Genomic DNA, 17,543 nt, shown 5'->3' with positions numbered 1-17,543 from the left:
CATCCAAATACTAACCAGGGCCGACCATGCTTACCTTCTGATATCTGACAAGATCAGGCTACCCTGGGGGTATCCAGATGAGGACCCCTTAAGACCAGGGCAGTTGACAGACTAACATAATAATAACTTTTAAAAGACAAGACGTTTGACCTGGACTGCATTATGGCAGAAGAAGAAGTAGAGTTGGTTTTTACATGCCAACTTTCTCCACCACTTAAGGGAGACTCAAACCGGCTTACAATTCACTTCCCCTCCCCGCAACAGACACCCTGTGAGATAGGTAGGGCTGAGAGAGCTGTGACTAGCCCCAGGTCACCCAGCTGGCTTCAGGTGGAGGAGCGGGGAAACAAATCCAGTTCACCAGATTAGCCTCCGCCGCTCATGGGGAGGAGAGGGGAATCAAACCCGGTCCTCCGGATCAGAAGGGGAGGAGGACACAGACAAGGATCTGAAAGGAAGATTGTGTGCGAAAGGCAGTATGTACACAGTTGCAGTATGTACATAAGTATCCCCAGGGAGTTAAGGATTAACTGTGCAGCTCTTCCTCTCCAGAGGTAGGTCTCATGGGAGGAAGACGTCTGTGGAGTAGGGTTGCCATCATCCAGGCAGTAGCTGGAGATCTCCTGCTATTACAACCGACCTCCAGCCAATAGAGATCAGTTCCCCTGGAGAACTGATAAAGGAGGGTGCCGAGTTGTTTTCTGTTGCCCCAGAAGGTCGGACCAGAACCAACAGGTTGGAATTAAATGCAAAGAGTTTCCGTCTAGACATCGGGAAGGATTTTCTAACAGTTAGAGCGGTTCCTCGGTGGAACAGGCTTCCTCGGGACGGGGTGAGCTCTCCTTCCCTGGTGGTTTTGATGCAGAGGCTAGATGGCCATCTGTCAGCAATGCTGGTTCTGTGAGCTTAGGCAGATCATGAGAGGGAGGGCACCTTGGCCATCTTCTGGGCATGGAGTAGGGGTCACTGGGGGTGTGTGGGGGGAGGTAGTTGTGAATTTCCTGCATTGTCCATGGGGTTGGACTAGATGACCTTGGTGGTCCCTTCCAACTCTTTGATTCTAAGATCCCAGGAGAGTAAAAGGAGTGGCCAGCAACCTGTGTTGGTGAGTACACTTTTGAGAGCTAAGAAGCACCTTGGGGTGACCTCAGGGACCTGGAAAGGAATGTCTGACCTCAGAGCTGCACTGGGCTTGCTTTGTCAAGTGGGGAAGCCGAAGTTGTTCCCGTGGTTTGTTGAATCAGGGTTGCAATCTGTTGGCGAGGCGTTTCAGGGTGATTCCGGGACACTCCCTCCCCTGCTATCTCAGGTCATCCTCCGGTCGTTGTCTGTTGGGAAGGAATGCCATTGGCAATTGGACTCTATGGCATTGGAGTCCCTCCCCTTCCCAAACCCCGCCCTCCTCAAGCTCCACCTCAAAAACCTCTTGCCGGTGGCGATGCCCCCTCACATCCCCTGGGGCCGCGGTGCCTTTGAGAGTGAGGGAAGGAAGCTCTCAGCAACTTCTGATGCCCCCGTTTCTCCCGTCTTCCCCTCCCCAGGCCTCTGAGTCCCTCCTGCTCCGACGACACCCCGCGCACTCCCCCGGTACCCTCCTTGCCCCTTCCTGCTGCGATCGAAGGCGGGCAGCTGGGATCAGATGACGAGGAACAAGAGGATCCCCGAGATTACTGCCGAGGTATTTATTTGGTACAACCAGGAAAAAAAGGGCTCTGTGCTGTGGGGTAATGTTAAATAAAACAGAACCAGCACACAATTTTCAATGCAATACAACTATATTAGGGTGCAAATAAAGTGAATACTTAAGCCAAAACACACACAAATATTTACATATGTACCATTATACAAAGATACAAATTCTATTCTATAGGTTCTTTTGCCAAGGTAAGTATTCCTAATATAATTGATATTGTTATTATATAGTATTGCATATGGGTGTAGCAATGCTACAGGTAGCATTGCTACACCCATATGCAATACTATATAATAACAATATCAATTATATTAGGAATACTTGCTTTGGCAAAAGAACCTATAGAGGTATTTATTTGGGCATCAGGAAGAACTGGGGTCTGCTGTTCTTGAGCCACGATAACTGTGTGGGGAGGGGTCGTGGCTCAGTGGTAGAGCATCTGCTTGGCATGCAGGAGGTCCCAGGTTCAATCCCCGGCATCTCCAGTTAAAGGGACTAGGCGAGTAGGTGATGTGAAAGACCTCCACCTGAGACCCTGGAGAGCCGCTGCTGGTCAGAGTAGACAGTACTGACTTTGATGGACCCAAGGGTCTGATTCAGTAGAAGGCAGCTTCATGTGTTCAATTCTAGCTCTATTTTAGGGAAGGGACCATGGCTCAATGGTAGAGCATCTGCTTGGCATGCAGGAGGTCCCAGGCTCAATCCCCGGCATCTCCAGTTAAAGGACTAGGCGAGTAGGGGATGTGAAAGACCTCCGCCTGAGACCCTGGAGAGCTGCTGCCGGTCAGAGTAGACAATACTGACTTTGATGGACCCAGGGTCTGATTCAGTATAAGGCAGCTTCATGTGTTCATGTGAGTGCATCCATCGAGTTCAGAAGCAGAGGGTCTCTGACTGTCCAGTGCTCGGGGGCAGCCAGCAGGCCCTGTTTGTAGCCTTCCCTGTGGGGTTCTTCTGGCTGCTGTGGGGAACGGGAGGCTGGACTAGAGAGACCGCTACTCTCAGCCAGGGGGGCTGTTCTTATGTGCTTACGATGTGCTGGGATGCAGGTGCCAGGCGACAGCCTCAAGAAATGGTGAACTAACCCTTCCTGGAGCGGTGGACTCTGATCTGGAGAACTGGGTTTGATTCCCCACTTCTCCACATAAAGCCTGCTGGGTGACCTTGGGCAAGTCACTCTCTCTCAGCCCCACCTACCTCACAGGGTGTCTGTTGTGGGGAGGGGAAGGGAAGGTGGTTGAGAGCCGGTTTGAGTCTCCTTTAAGTGGTAGAGAAAGTTGGCATATAAAAACCAACTCTTCTTCTTCCCTGCTAGGTGGGTATTATCCAGTCAAGATCGGTGACCTGTTCAACGGGCGCTATCACGTGGTGCGGAAGCTTGGCTGGGGGCATTTTTCGACAGTCTGGCTCTGCTGGGACATACAGTGAGTATTTGGGGCAGCCGGAGCCGGTGGAAGGATGCGAAGAGCCAGTGTGGTGTAGTAGTTAAGAGTGTCGGACTAGAAGCTGGGAGACCCAGGTTCAAATCCCCGCTCTGCTAGGGAAGCTCACTGGATGACCTCGGGCCAGTCACACTCTCTCAGCCTAACCCACCTCACAGGGTTGTTGTGAGGACAAAACGGAGGAGAGGAGAAATGATGCTAAGCGGCTTTGGGTTCCCATCGGAGAGAAAGGCAGGGTATAAATGAAAGAAAGAAATGCAAGAGGAAGGAAAGGCGGGAAGAATCTAATCGTCTTCAAAGCCGTGTAGTGTTGTGCTTAGAGCGTCAGTCTAAGACCTGGGTTCAAATACCTTCTTGGACGGGAAACTCACTGGGCATCCTTGGGCCACTTTCTCTCAGCCTAATGCTACCTCACAGGATTGTTGTGAAGATTAAATGGAGGACAGCAATACTATGTTTGCTTCTCGGAGCTTTTTGGAGGAAGGGTGGAATAAAACGGTTATGCATAGATGGATGCCCTGACGTGGATAGCCTAGGCTAGCCTGATCTCGTCAGATCTCGGAAGCAAAGCAGGGTCGACCCCGGTAAGTGTTTGGATGGGAGACCACCAAAGAAGCCCAAGGTTGCTACTCAGAAGCAGGCAACGGCACCTAAACACCTAACCACCAGCAGGCCTTGTGTGGCTCTGGACTCCGTTAGAAAGCAAAATGTAATAGTTTGAAAATTTAAAAAATAAATATATAATGCAAGTCACGGGAAGGCCCGTGGAGGGAGGAGAGCAGAGAGGGGGAAGGAGCAGTAAACCCAGGAAGTGGGTTTTGTACCATTTTTTGCTGCAAAGTTACATATTTGTTTGTTTTTTTCCTCCTTCGGCGCGAGAGCCAGAAGCTGGATTTTTTTTTTTAAAAAAGATGGTAATGGGGATTATCAGGATTATTCTCCGGGTTGGCAGAATACCTCCTTTGGAGCCATATGTTGCACACTGATGTCTACTTCAAGCACGAGGATCGGAAAGGATGGAAGTCGCAGTTGACCCCATGGGGTTTCCAAGCCAAGAGACTAACAGAGGTGGTTTGCCATTGCCTGCCTCTGCGTAGCAACCCTGGACTTTCTCAGTGGTCTCCCGTCCAAGTCCTAACCAGGGCCGACCCTGCTTAGCTTCTGAGATTTGATGGGATTGGAATATTTTGAGTCATCTAGGTCAGGGGAAAAAAGATATACAGAGGTAGTTTGCCATTGCCTGCCTCTGCAGAGCAAACCTGGAAAACCCTGGACTTCCTTGGTGGTCTCCCATCTAAGTACTAACTGGGGCCGACCCTGCGTAGCTTCCAAGATCTGATGAGATCAGGATAATCTAGGCCATCCATGTCAGGGCATGCCCAGGATTACACCCTTTTCATTACTGGAAAAGCACTGGTACCCCCTTATTTCATATTGTCATTCATTCATGGGGACTAGAGCCCCTGCTTTTATTAAAGAGGCAAATAGTGGGGAGAAATCCAACCTTTTCTGGACATCCTGTGACCCGTGAACACAAAAGACTAGGGACCATTATCCTTCATTGATTTTGAATAGGCCCCTGAGGATCCTAGTCTATGGCTGAGGAAGTTTCCAGCGTGGTGGTATGGTTAAGAGTGGAGGACTCTAATCTGGTGAACCGGGTTTGATTCCCAACTTCTCCACACGGGCGGCAGACTCTGATCTGGTGAACCGGGTTGGTTTCCCCTCTCCTCCACATGAAGCCAGCTGGGTGAACTTGGGTTAGTCACTGTTCTCTTCGAGCTCTCTCAGCCTCACCTACCTGACAGGGCGTCTGTTGTAGGGAGAGGAAGGGAAGGCGATTGTAAGCCGCTTTGAGACTCCTGAAAAGGTAGAGAAAGTCAGCGTATAAAAACCTACCTTCTTATTGCACTTATTGCAAATTATTCAAATGCTCCAACTTGTTTTGCGGCTTTTAATGTTAATGTGTTTTGTGGCAAGCAATTTTGAAGGGCCTGCTAGGACTGTAAGGTGGGGAGATTATACATACGGTATATCTTTCAAGAAGGAAGTGTAGGGAAGCAGGTGGAACTGACCACAACTGACAAGCCCCCCCCCCCGGTTCTACCCCCAGGAGGAAGCGGTTCGTGGCTCTCAAGGTGGTAAAGAGCGCTGTGCACTATACAGAGACGGCCGTGGATGAGATAAAGCTTCTGAAATGCGTGAGTTTTCCTGCCCTCCCTTCCCGCGGGTCAGCAGTTATTTTTCTGAGAAAAGTTGCTTAGGCTGATCTCTCCCTCTTTGAAAAATATTTGCAATGCTTCGTTCTTAAGAGCCCTCTCTGCCTGGGGAACCCATTGCCCTGACCCCTAAAACCCTTCATGTGTGGGAGCATGCTTGGGTTGATTGCAGGAGAACAAAACCTATTCTGTACATGCTCTGAAGCCCTCAGATTATTTCATGTGCTCCAACCTTAAGCCTTGGCATTAAAGACACATGAACACACGAAGCTGCCTTCTGCTGAATCAGACCCTTGGTCCATCAAAGTCAGTATTGTCTACTCAGACCGGCAGCGGCTCTCCAGGGTCTCAGGCGGAGATCTTTTCCCTCAATTACTGCCTGGTCCTTTTTACTGGAGATGCTGGGGATTGAACCTGGGACCTTCTGCATGCCAAGCAGGTGCTCTACAACTGAGCTACTGTGGTTCGGAGCGGTGGAGTCTGATTTGGAGAACCGGGTTTGATTCCCCACTCCTCAGCATGAGCAGCGGAGGTTAATCTGGTGAACTGGATTGGTTTCCCCACTCCTACACATGAAGCCAGCTGGGTGTCCTTGGGCTAGTCACAGTTCTCTTTGGAGCTCTCTCAGCCCCACCTACCTCACAGGGTGTCTGTTGTGGGAAGGGTAAGGGAAGGTGATTGTAAGCCAGTTTGATTCTTCCTTAAGAGGTAGAGAAAGTTGGCATAGAAAAACCAACTCTTCTTCTTCATCATCTTCTTCTTTCTTGTTCTTCTTCTACTACTACTACTACAATTCAACTATTTTTGAGCACATTTACTCTTGGGCTGTGATTGTATCATTGTTTTGATTTTGGTTGTATACTACATAGCAGATTTTTTTCATATGTACTGGATGTTTAGAATTATTTTGGTGATATTTGTTAGTAATCTGTTTTTTAGAATCAGAAGCATTCAGCATAAACCACAGACACATAGTTGTTATGTTAACTGAGTTTATTTTTAGATTATTTTGTGGTTGAGACATTCTTGGCTTCATGTGCTGTCCTGTTTGTGCTTCACCCGATTTTCAGCATTTTCTTTTTCTCCGACCAATTATCTCGCCACGGATGCCATTTCTCCTGACCTCTTGTGCTTTAAGGTTGGCAACTGGGAAAGGCAGTTTTGGTCTAGGGGCATGCAGCTGCTGAGCCCTGGACTGGGATGTTTGATTTCCTGATTTCTGTAGATCTCCTTCTCTCCCCTCCAGGTGCGGGACTCAGATCCCAGCGACCCCAAGCGTGAGAACATTGTCCAGCTAATCGATGACTTCAAGATCTCGGGGATCAATGGCGTCCGTATCCTTCCACAGGCAACCCCCACAAAATCACAGCTCCCTCTGTTCAAATGATAACTGGAATCACTGAAAAGGAGCTGACTCGGATGGCCGAGAGTTAATGTAGACTAGGGTACCACTGTGTGTGTGTGTGTTAAGTGCCATCAAGTTGCCTCCGACTCATGGCGACCCTGTGAATGAAAGTCCTCCAAAATGTCCTATCTTTGACAGCCCTGCTTAGATCCTGCAAATTGAGGGCTGCGGCTTCCTTTATTGAGTCGATCCATCTCTTGTTGGGTCTTCCTCTTTTCCTGCTGCCCTCAACTTTTCCTAGCATGACTTGTCTTTTCCAGTGACTCTTATTGTCTCATGATGTGACCAAAATATGATAGCCTCAGTTTAGTCATTTGAGCTTCTAGGGTCAGTTCAGGCGTGATTTGATCTCGAACCCACGGATTTGTTTTTTGGGCCGTCCACAGTGTCCGTAACACTCTCCTCCAACACCACATTTCAAAGGAATCTACCTTCTTCCTGTCAGCTTTCTTCACTGTCCAGCTTTCACACCCATACAAAGTAATAGGGAATACGATGGCATGAATTAATCTAATCTTGGTGGCCAGTGACACGTCCTTACACTTCAAAATCTTTTCTAGCTCCTTCATGGTTGCCCTTCCCAGTCTCAGTCTCTTTCTGATTTCTTACCACTGGTACCTACTGATGCTCTTAGAAGGTGGGCGGGGCTTTTGTTCACCTGAATTCCTGATCGGCTGTGCGGATTAAAGGGCCTCACTTCAAAAAAGGATGTGGACAGAATGGAACGGGAGGGGAGGATGCAGAGGGGAGCGACGAGGATGCTCAGGGGCCTGGAGACCAAGACCTGCGAGGAAAGGCTGAGGGATCTGAGAATGTTCAGTCTGGAAAACAGGGTTGTGGGGCAGGGGGGACACGATGGCTCAATTTAAGTCTTTGAAGGGCTGTCACTTCGAGGAGGGCAGGGAGCTGTTCCTGCTGGGTCCCTCCCTCACGATATCTCATTATGTATATGCAAGTATTCCAAAATACAGAAAGATCCGAAATACAGACCACCTCTGGTCCCAAACGGTCCCGGTAAGGGATACTCAACCTGTACCTTGGAAATCTTGTTAGGCTCAAAGGTGCTAACTGGACTCGAATCTTGCTCTTCTACTGCGCACTGCATTGGTGAGGCCGCACCTGGAGTATTGTGTGCAGTCCTGGAGGCCTCACTCCAAAAAGGATGTGGACAGAATCGGGCGGGTGCAGAGGAGAGCGACGAGGAGGATCAGGGGCCTGGAGGCCGAGCCCTACGAGGAAAGGCTGAGGGAGTTGGGAATGTTCAGTCTGGAGAAGAGGGGGTTGAGGGGGGACATGATGGCTCTCTTTAAGTATTTGAAGGGCTGTCACTTAGAGGAGGGCAGGGAGCTGTTCCTTTCGACAGCAGAGGATAGGACTTGCAATAATGGGTTTAAATTGCGGGCGGAAAGGTACCGGCTGGATATTAAGAATTTTTTTTTTACAGTAAGAGCTGTTCGACGAGTCAGCTACCTAGGGAGGTGGTGAGCTCCCCCTCTCTGGCAGTCTTTAAGCAGAGGCTGGGCAAGCATTTGTCAGGGGTGCTCTAGTCTAGGCTGATCCTGCATTGAGCAGGGGGTTGGACTAGATGGCCTCTATGGCCCCTTCCAACTCTAGGATTCTTCTGCAGACAAATATGGGGACCCACCTGAAACTATCTCCATTGCCTTTTTGAGAACTTTTACACTTTGGGAGGCCGAGCGTCCTGTTCAGCCATTCAAGCAGGAATTTGAGTCCTAGAAATAAATGGTGCAGAGGGGAGCAGGGGTGGGACCAGCTTTTTAACTTACTGGGAAAAGGTCCCAGCGTGCTACCGGCCATTGGGAGCAAGGGTACTATACCTGTGGCCATCTTCCTCGCAGCCCAAGGTGCGCAACCCCTGTGGCGCTGCCGGCACTTAAGGGGGGCTGCTTAGCTGATCTTCCCCCGGGACTGCTTGAAGGTCCCAGCTGGCTTCTGCAGAGGACGTGGTGAATGTCTTCTCATGATACTAGAATGTGGGGTCATCTGCTGAAGCTGGAGGGTGAGAGATTCAAAAGAGATAACAGGAAGTATTTCTTCGCACAGCACATAGTTAAATTGTGGAACTCCCTGCCCCAGGATATGGTGATGGCTGCCAACTTGGAAGGCTTTAAGAGGGGAGTGGACATGTTCATGGAGGTAAGGGCTATTCATGGCTATTAGTAAAAATGGATACTAGTCATGATGCATACCTGTTCTCTCCAGTCTCAGAGAAGCATGCCTATTATATCAGGTGCTGTGGAACACGGGCAGGACAATGCTGCTGCAGTCATCTTGTTTATGGGCTTCCGAGAGGCACCTGGTTGGCCCCTGTTGGATTTCATGGGCCTTGGTCTGATCCAGCATGGCCTTTCTTATGTCCTTACGTGCGAGGAATTGGGAGTGTGGCTTTGTCAGGTCATTCTCTCGGATTTTGGGGCCCGGCCTCTCCTTGACTCACCTCCCGGCCAGATGTCTGCATGGTCCTTGAGGTTTTAGGGCATCAGCTGTTGAAATGGATCATCAAATCCAACTACCAAGGGCTTCCTATCCCCTGCGTCAAGAGCATCCTACGCCAGGTAAAGGTGGATGTCACAGTAACTGTGTGTGTGTGTGTGTGTGTGTCAAGAGACAGACAGAGATTGATGGATATGTACAGCCTTCATACCCTTCTGACACTGCTCAGATTCAGCTACAATATTTTCTTCCCTCTTATTACCTCGGTTGTTGCAAGGGTAAACTAATCCCTCAGTGAACATCTGGAACTGAGCAGCAATCCGTATGAGGTAGAACGTGCAGTAGAATTCTTCCTAGACTGGTACTATTTCAGATTATTGCAGGGCGGGGGGGATCTCCCTGCATGTGGGAAAGCTAGCACACAAGGGAGGAAAGCTAGGGTAGAACTGTCCTCCCCAGCACACTCCTGTTCTGTTCTAGGGGAGTTGTTTCACAAAGAAGATCATTCACTGCCCCATCTGCGTTCTGAAAAGGTGTGGTTTCAGACCACGTGCTTTTCCCCCTTCATGTTCGAGTCACCTCTGAGATTGGGAAAACAGGGCAGTTGATATTCTGCCTTCTGAATCTGTGAGACCTGTGTGGGCTGGAAACTTGCCCCCTTTTTTTCTCATTACGTTTGCTTGAAATGCCAGTCAAGGATTCTAGAACGCACGTTTTGGAATTGGGTGCCAGATTCTGTGGGGAAATGTTAGTCACAGCTCTCTCAGCCCCATCTACCTCACAGGGTGTCTGTGCTGGGGAGGGGAAGGGAAGGTGATTGTAAGCCGGTTTGATTCCTCCTTAAGTGGTAGAGAAAGTCAGCATGTAAAAACCGACTCTTCTTCTTTTTCTTCTGCGTCTCCCTCCCCAGGTACTGCAGGGCCTCGACTACCTCCACACCAAGTGCAAAATAATCCACACAGACATAAAGCCAGAGAACATCCTGCTGTGTGTGGATGAGGGTTACGTGCGGCGCCTGGCGGCTGAGGCAACTGTCTGGCAACAGGCCGGGGGGCCTCCCCCCTCGGGCTCTGCAGGTAAATGATTGCATCCCCCTTCCATGCTCTTGAATCCTGGTAGGGGCGTCCCTGTCCACACTGGCTGGAGAAGGCAGGGAGAGAGGCTAGGGACTAGGTCTGCCTAACCTGCTTCTTGGAGAGGGGGGCTGTGGCTCAAAGGTAGAGCATCTGCTTGGCATGCAGAAGGTCCCTGGTTCAATCCCCGGCATCTCCAGTTAAAGGGACCAGGTAAGCAGGTGATGTGAAGGACCTCTACTTAAGAAGAGTTAGCACAGGGGCACAGGACTGCAAGCTGCAGCTTGCGCAACCGTAACACGAATTTGCAGTGCAGCAGCATGAGGGGCAGGGGTCGTGGCTCAGTGGAAGAGCCTCTGCTTAGCAAGCAGAAGGTCCCAGGTTCAGTCCCCGGCATCTCCTGTTAAAAGGATCAGATAATAGGTGATGTGAAAGACCTCTGCCTGAGACCCTTGAGAGCCACTGCCAGTCTGAGTAGACGATACTGAATTTAACGGACCAAGGGTCTGATTCGGTATAAGGCTTCTTCCTGTGTGTGGGGTGTGTGTGTGTGTGGCTGTGTCTCAGTGGCAGAACATCTGCTTGATACGCAGAAGGTCCCAGGTTCAATTCCTGGCATCTCCACTTAAAGGGACTAGGCAAGTAGGTGATGTGAAAGACCTCTACATGAGACCCTGGAGAGCTGCTGCCAGTCTGAGTAGACAATACTGACCCTGATGGTCTGATTCAGTATAAAACAGCTTCATACGCATTCAATATTAAGTACCCAGTGAATTCTTGGAAGACACGAATGAACAGAGTGGGTAGCCTCCCTGACCTCATCAGGTAGGCCGTTCCGTAAAGCGGAGGCAACCGACACTTAGAAACGCAGTGTGTTTTGAAATGAAAGTAGAGGTTCCCAGAATGCGCCCATGTCGAGCTGTAGAGAGCTCACCTTCCCTGCTTGAGGCTTTATGGAAGACGGCATTGATGGATGAACTAGATTCAAGTCCAGTCGCACCTTTGGGGCTGGCAAGGTTTTCAGGGTGGCGCAGAGTGGTAAGCTGCAGTACTGCAGTCCAAGGTCTGCTCATGACCTGAGTTCGATCCCGACAGAAGTCAGTTTCAGGTCGCCGGCTCGAGGTCAACTCAGCCTTCCATCCTTCCGAGGTCGGTGAAATTGGGTACCCAGCTTGCTGGGGGTAAAGGGAAGATGGCTGGGGAAGGCACTGGCAAACCACCCCGCAAACAAAGTCTGCCTAGTAAACGTCAGGATGTGGCGTCACCCCATGGGTCAGGAATGACCCGGTGCTTGCACAGAGGACTACCTTTACCTTTTACCTGTAAGCTTTTGAGAGCATGGCGTGGTTAAGAGCTGTGGTTTGGAACAGTGGAGTCTGATTTGATAAACTGGGTTTGATTCCCCACTCCTCCACATGAGCAGCAGACTCCAATCTGGTGAACTGGATTTGTTTCCCGACTCCTACTCGCGAAGCCAGCTGGGTGACCTTGGGCTAGTCACAGCTCTCTTTGAGCTCTCTCAGCCCCACCTACCTCACAGGGTGTCTGTTGTGGGGAGGGAAAGGGAAGGTGACTGTAAGCCAGGTTGATTCTTCCTTAAGTGGTAGAGAAAGTCGGCAGATAAAAACCAACTCCTCTTCTTCTTCAAAAGCTCCCAGTGTCAGGCTCTCAAAAGCTTATTCCCTGAAAATTTTATTGATCTCTATGCTGCTGCTGGACTCTTCTACCTCCGACCAGCAACCTCTAAAGCAGGCATTAAAGGACATAGCAAGTGCCGCTTAGCGCCAAGTCAAAGCCCCAGGTTCTGTAGCCCAGCAAAGAGTTGTGGGACCACAGCATGGTTGGAAGAAGGCACAAAAAAGTTCAAGCAGTCGTGTCCGGTCGGTTCCTTGAGAACACCACAGACGCCACCTTTAGTCATGTGACAAAAGAAAAAGGGAGAAAAATTACAAATTAAACAATAAATTCAACATTGCTTGTTCTACATCAAACAGTCCAGATTTGTAGAGGCACAACTGGGATGCGGGGTCAATTTCTGGCTTCCTTCCCTGGCAAATGTTGGTTTTGGGGGGTGCAGACATGCCTCGTTTTATTGCACTTTGCTTGATTGCTTTTTGCAGATGTTGCATTTTCGAGCAGTTTTATCGGCTCCATTTCCCCAACAGCGTGTGCTCACTTCGGGTCTCTGTGCCACACGTTGGTAACTCTCGCAATATTTCAAACTCTTTCATTATTGCAGTATTTTTTTAAAGGCACTGTGCTATCGCACACTTAAGCAGAGGTTCCCAAAACTGCGCTCGAAGGAGCGTTCGGTGCTCCGCAAAGCATCTCCCAGTGCTCCGTAAAGAGATTGGAAAGAAAAATACCACTGTTGTTCGGTTTAGTACATAGGTGCGAGGTGAAAATTAGTGCTCCGTGACAAATTTCTCTCCTGAAAAGTGCTGCGTGACGCAAAAGGTTTGGGAAACTCTGGACTACAGTATAGTGTAAACAGAACTTTTATATGCATTGGGAAACAAAAATAAATTGTGTTACTCTCTTTATTGCAATATTCACTTTATTGCGGCGGTGTGGAGCCGAACCTGCAATATCTCCGAGGTATGCTTGTATAGCCCATGGCTTCTTAAACATTTTCCACTTGTGACCCCTTTTCGCCCGAGAAATTTTTACGCAACCCCGGGTATATAGGTATCTAAAATAGGTATACAAATCTAACGTTTACTGATAATAAATCATAAAGAAATTTATTTTAAAACAGTTGTCGGTATACATCTCATTTTACCATTTGCTGTTGCCAACTTTTTCGTGACCCCCACATTTAGTTACGACCCACAGTTTAAGAAGCTTTGGTCTAGCCTACCCGTACCCGGAAGCCTGGACTCCCGGATTTTGTCCTTCACTGGCCCCAGCTCGTTCACGACCACTGTTTGGATTTCCTGGCTCTCTGATTCTGGGAATCATTTCCGTCTCTTTCTCCCCTCCCTCTTCTCTCCCTGCTTCACCCGTGCACCTCTTCTCCCCAGTCAGCTCTGCACCCCAGGAGATCGTGGTAAGTCCTTTTGTGGGGGGGCAGAACATTATGGTGGGGGTCGGGAGGTCGGATGGAGTTTTCAACGGCCCGTTTCTGAGCTCGCTTGCCTCTCTGATGCTGGCTGATGCGTCCTGTTAAGTCCCCCAGGTTGCGTCCAAGACCCCTGCTGGGGGGGTGGGGGGCTAAAGAATTAAAGAACCAGGGTTCCACAACAGGATGCCTGTGGATACCATGGTGCCTCTCACTCCTCTTTCCCAGGCCATTTATGCTTGGTAATTAGCAGCGCGTTCCAGGCTGAAGTTCACGCTGAACCATCATTTAGGAAGTGACTGCCTGCTTCGTATTTCTTAAGAGCCCCTTTAACGCGACCTTTTGTGTGTGCTCCGCCCCCGCCTCGGAGCATCCCCTCAAGGAAGCATGCAAAACCACAGCCGCGCATTAAACAGCGGTGGGCTAATGGAAGGAACGAAGGAGCAGGCGAGAGGGGGGTGGGGGTGGAACGTCTCCTCTTGCATCTGGACTGTGAATAGGCATTTTAAAGGTCGCATTCAAAAAGCTTTGAGCGAGTATCAAAATTGACCATGCATAAATGGGCCCCAGTGTATTGTTCACATTACCCCTTTTCTTCCCTGCACTTGGACTTTCTCTTGGGAGTGGGGGTCTGTGACTCCGCCTCCTCTGGCAGCCATTTTGTGGCCGTGCCCGCCACCCTGTGTACAAATATCAAAGGTGCCCACAGGCTCAAAAAGGTTGGGGAGCTCCACGCTAAATACTGTTCTGCAGCCCCCCAAGAGGGCAAGTAATGACCCCCTGGGGCTATTTGGGGGGGGGGAACGTCAGTGTTTCAGTGTGAGCACTGCTGTAATATGACTCCGACGACTTGGACTCCCAAATCCCCCACCGCACATATGGAGAGTTATATCACCTAGTTCAGCGCCTAGGGACTAGGGTTGCCAACCTCCAGGTCCCGAGAATTCAAAACGCAAAGCGCAAGTAAAAGCACACCAGAATAAGGCAATTAAATATCACAACTGGATTATGCAGATAGAAAATATATTCTGAGGCAAGAACCTCAAACGGACAACCGCAGTTGATAAGAGAAAGGGACAAGGTCCCAAAAGTACAATAAATAAGGAACGCAAAGCGTAGGAAATACAAAGGCGTTAAAACGCTCGCAAATCATAAAAGTCCATTCATGGAACAATAAGCAACGGAACAAGAATATAGCGCAATGGGCTTCCGGTAAATTCCCATTTCATGGATATTTTTTCAAGCTGTAAATTCTTCCGTGTGCTTGTAGCTTCATTCAGAAGTTAAAGGCATGTACCTTCCTAGTATGTATGGACGGCTGGATAAGACGAGCAGCCTCCTTTTGATTACTAACTTCCAGGTCCCAGCTGGAGATCTCCTGCTATACAACCGCTCTCCAGCCAATAAGAGATCAGTTCACCTAGCGAAATGGCAATCGGACTCTATGGTGTTGAAGTCCCTCCCCAAACACCGCCCTCCTGAGGCTCCACCCTAAAAACGTCCCACCGGTGGCGAAGAGGGACCCGGCAACCCCACTAGGGACCCATGTCTTATCCTCCTCTCAACTGATACTAGTAGTCGGGTACCTTACAAAAAGGTGCGCTGGCCGTGGCTCAGTGGTAGGTAGGGTTGGCAGCTCTGGGTTGGGAAATACCTGGAGATTTGGGGGATGGAGCCTGAGGGGGGTGGATTTTGGGAAGGAGAGGGACCTCAGCAGGGTGTAATGTCATAGAATCCACCCTCCAAAGCAGCCATTCCCTCCAGGGGAACTGATCGCTGTGGTCTGAGGACCAGTTGTAATAGTGGGAGATCTCCAGGTGCCACCAGGAGGTTGGCGGCCCTAGTGGTAGAGTATCTGCCATGCAGAAGGTCCCAGGTTCAATCCCCAATTTAGAGAAAAGAATCCAAGTGCAGATGGGATGAAAGACTTCTACCCAAGGTCATGGAGAGTTGCTTGCCAGTCTGAGCAGACAGCCCTGGCCTTGATGGACCAATGGCTTGATCCAGTACAAGAAGAAGAGTTGGTTTTTATACCCCGCTCCTCTCTACCTTTAAGGAGTCTCAGCTTACAATCGCCTTCCCTTCCTCTCCCCACAGAGGCACCTTGTGCGGTAGGTGGGGCTGAGAGACGAAACAAAGAATTGAAGCTGAGAGAGTTCAGAGAGAAGTAGGACTGGCCCAACGTTCCCCAGCAGGCTTCATGTGGAGGAGCGGGGAATCAAACCCAGTTCTCCAGATGAGAGTTCGCTGCTCTTATCACTAAACCCCACGCTGGCTCTCATTCGCACACCACGACGGTACATCTGCAGCCTGTGAAATATACAACTCTCAGTTATAAAGAATTGGCCAAAAAAGGGCACTGAATCACCCTAAGGAAACAGTTATTCACCTAGGGATGGATGTCTGCTAGTCTAACTTAGATATTGTTAGCTTATTTAGCTCAGCAATTTAAAAGATGGGTTATCAGGATTGTACTGGCCCGTTCAGTTCTGCTTTCCAGTGGGCAGAACCCGTATTTCCGTGGCTGTTAAGAACATAAGGAAAGCCCTGCTGGATCAGACCAAGGTCCATCAAGTCCAGCAGTCTGTTCCCACAGGGGCCAACCAGGTGCCTCTAGGAAGCCCACAAGCAAGACGACTGCAGCAGCATTATCCTGCCTGTGTTCCACAGCACCTAATATAATAGGCAAGCTCCTGTGATCCTGGAGAGAATAGGGATGCATCATGACTAGTATCCATTTGAACTAGTAGCCATGATAGCCCCATCCTCCATAAGAACATAAGGAAAGCCCTGCTGGATCAGACCAAGGGCCATCAAGGCCAGCAGTCTGTTCATTCAGTGGACAACCAGGTGCCTCTAGGAAGCCCCCAAGCAAGACGACCTCAGCAGCACCATCCTGCCTGCGTTCCACAGCACCTAAGATAGTAGGCACGCTCCTCTGCTCCTGTTCTTCTCAGCCTGTCCACCGCTTCCTTACACCATCCTTGAAGAACCCATTGGGCTGGCTGAAAGTACCAACTGACACCTCTGGAAAACCTGTTCAGAAGCGGTGTCTCCGAAGTGGGATTTGTGCATTGTGACATGCAGGGGCCTCCACTTAGCAGTGCCCTTGATCAAGCAATGAGCGCACATGTGACCTGGGGGGGGGTTGTATACGTGTTGCCATTTGGGGGCTGGGCCCAGTTCAGGCTATAGCCGTGTTGGCGAACCTATGGCACGCGTGCCAAGTCCGGCACGTCGAGCCCTCTCTGTGGGCACGTGCAGGGGCGGTGGGGGCTTTGAAGGGAGCGCGGAGCCCTTCAAAGCCCCCCCCCCTTCCCTGGACTCCCCGCCACCACCCCCTTGCCGAGCTGGAAGGAAACCTCAGTATTCAGGTTAAATTGCCGTGTTGGCACTTTGCGATAAATAAGTGGGTTTTGGGTTGCAGTTTGGGCACTCGGTCTCTAAAAGGTTCGCCATCACTGGGCTATAGCCTGCCTTTCCTCACTAGTTTGAGTTTGCACCTCCATCTGTACACAGGCCCAGTCTCACAGTGGTACACACAGATGCAGACATGCGCTCCTCATCTCTGTTTTTCGACGCGCCCCTTTTTGTGCACCCACGTAGTTTTGCTTACCCGAGCGCCCCACAATAGCACATTGTGCGTCACGTCAGCATAGCGCATCCCTACTGGAGACTGGGAGGTTCTAAGAAGTGGGGGTGACGCAGTCAGCGATCCACGCATGCCCCGAGGAAACGCCTCTCGCAGTCAGAAGGAGTTACGCAATTGGAACGAAACAACGCTGTTGTTCTGTGCAACTGTTTTGAAGGGTTGGTGTTTCCACATTTCTTGAAGTGGGTTTTGTCACGCCCGGAATCAGCCCGGCCTCTTGTGCAGCAGAGAGCCAAGTGAAGCAAAAGCAGAACCTCAGACTAAGGGAAGACATGATAGAGGTCCATAAAATTATGCATGGTACAGAGAGCGGACAGGGAGAGGCTTTTCTCCCTCTCTCATCATACTAGAATGTGGGGTCATCTGCTGAAGCTGGAGGGCGAGAGATTCAAAACAGATAAAAGTATTTCCTCACACAACACATAGTTCAGTTGTGGAACTCCCTGCCCCAGGATGCGGTGATGGCTGCCAACTTGGGAGGCTTGAAGAGGGGAGTGGACATGTTCATGGAGGAGAGGGCTGTTCATGGCTACTAGTCCAAATG

The 17,543-nt window shown here is 50.0% G+C and overlaps 1 protein-coding gene across 1 annotated transcript in view; it reads left to right on the top strand.

The window, feature by feature from the left end:
- Positions 1-17,543, top strand: part of SRPK3 (SRSF protein kinase 3) — a 39,282-nt gene that overhangs the window by 6,082 nt on the left and 15,657 nt on the right. Inside the window, exons 3-9 of the mRNA XM_056867354.1 lie at positions 1,542-1,678; positions 3,009-3,117; positions 5,249-5,336; positions 6,601-6,688; positions 9,229-9,335; positions 10,124-10,289; positions 13,310-13,335. Coding sequence (XP_056723332.1) covers positions 1,542-1,678; positions 3,009-3,117; positions 5,249-5,336; positions 6,601-6,688; positions 9,229-9,335; positions 10,124-10,289; positions 13,310-13,335 — 721 coding nt within the window. The remainder of the gene's footprint in view (positions 1-1,541; positions 1,679-3,008; positions 3,118-5,248; positions 5,337-6,600; positions 6,689-9,228; positions 9,336-10,123; positions 10,290-13,309; positions 13,336-17,543) is intronic.

This window comes from Euleptes europaea, chromosome 1, assembly GCF_029931775.1.
Source record: "Euleptes europaea isolate rEulEur1 chromosome 1, rEulEur1.hap1, whole genome shotgun sequence".
In the NCBI taxonomy this organism is placed as follows: Eukaryota; Metazoa; Chordata; class Lepidosauria; order Squamata; family Sphaerodactylidae; genus Euleptes; species Euleptes europaea.
The sequence above is the reverse complement of the archived record's forward strand: the minus strand, read 5'-3'. Positions and strand labels throughout refer to the sequence as shown.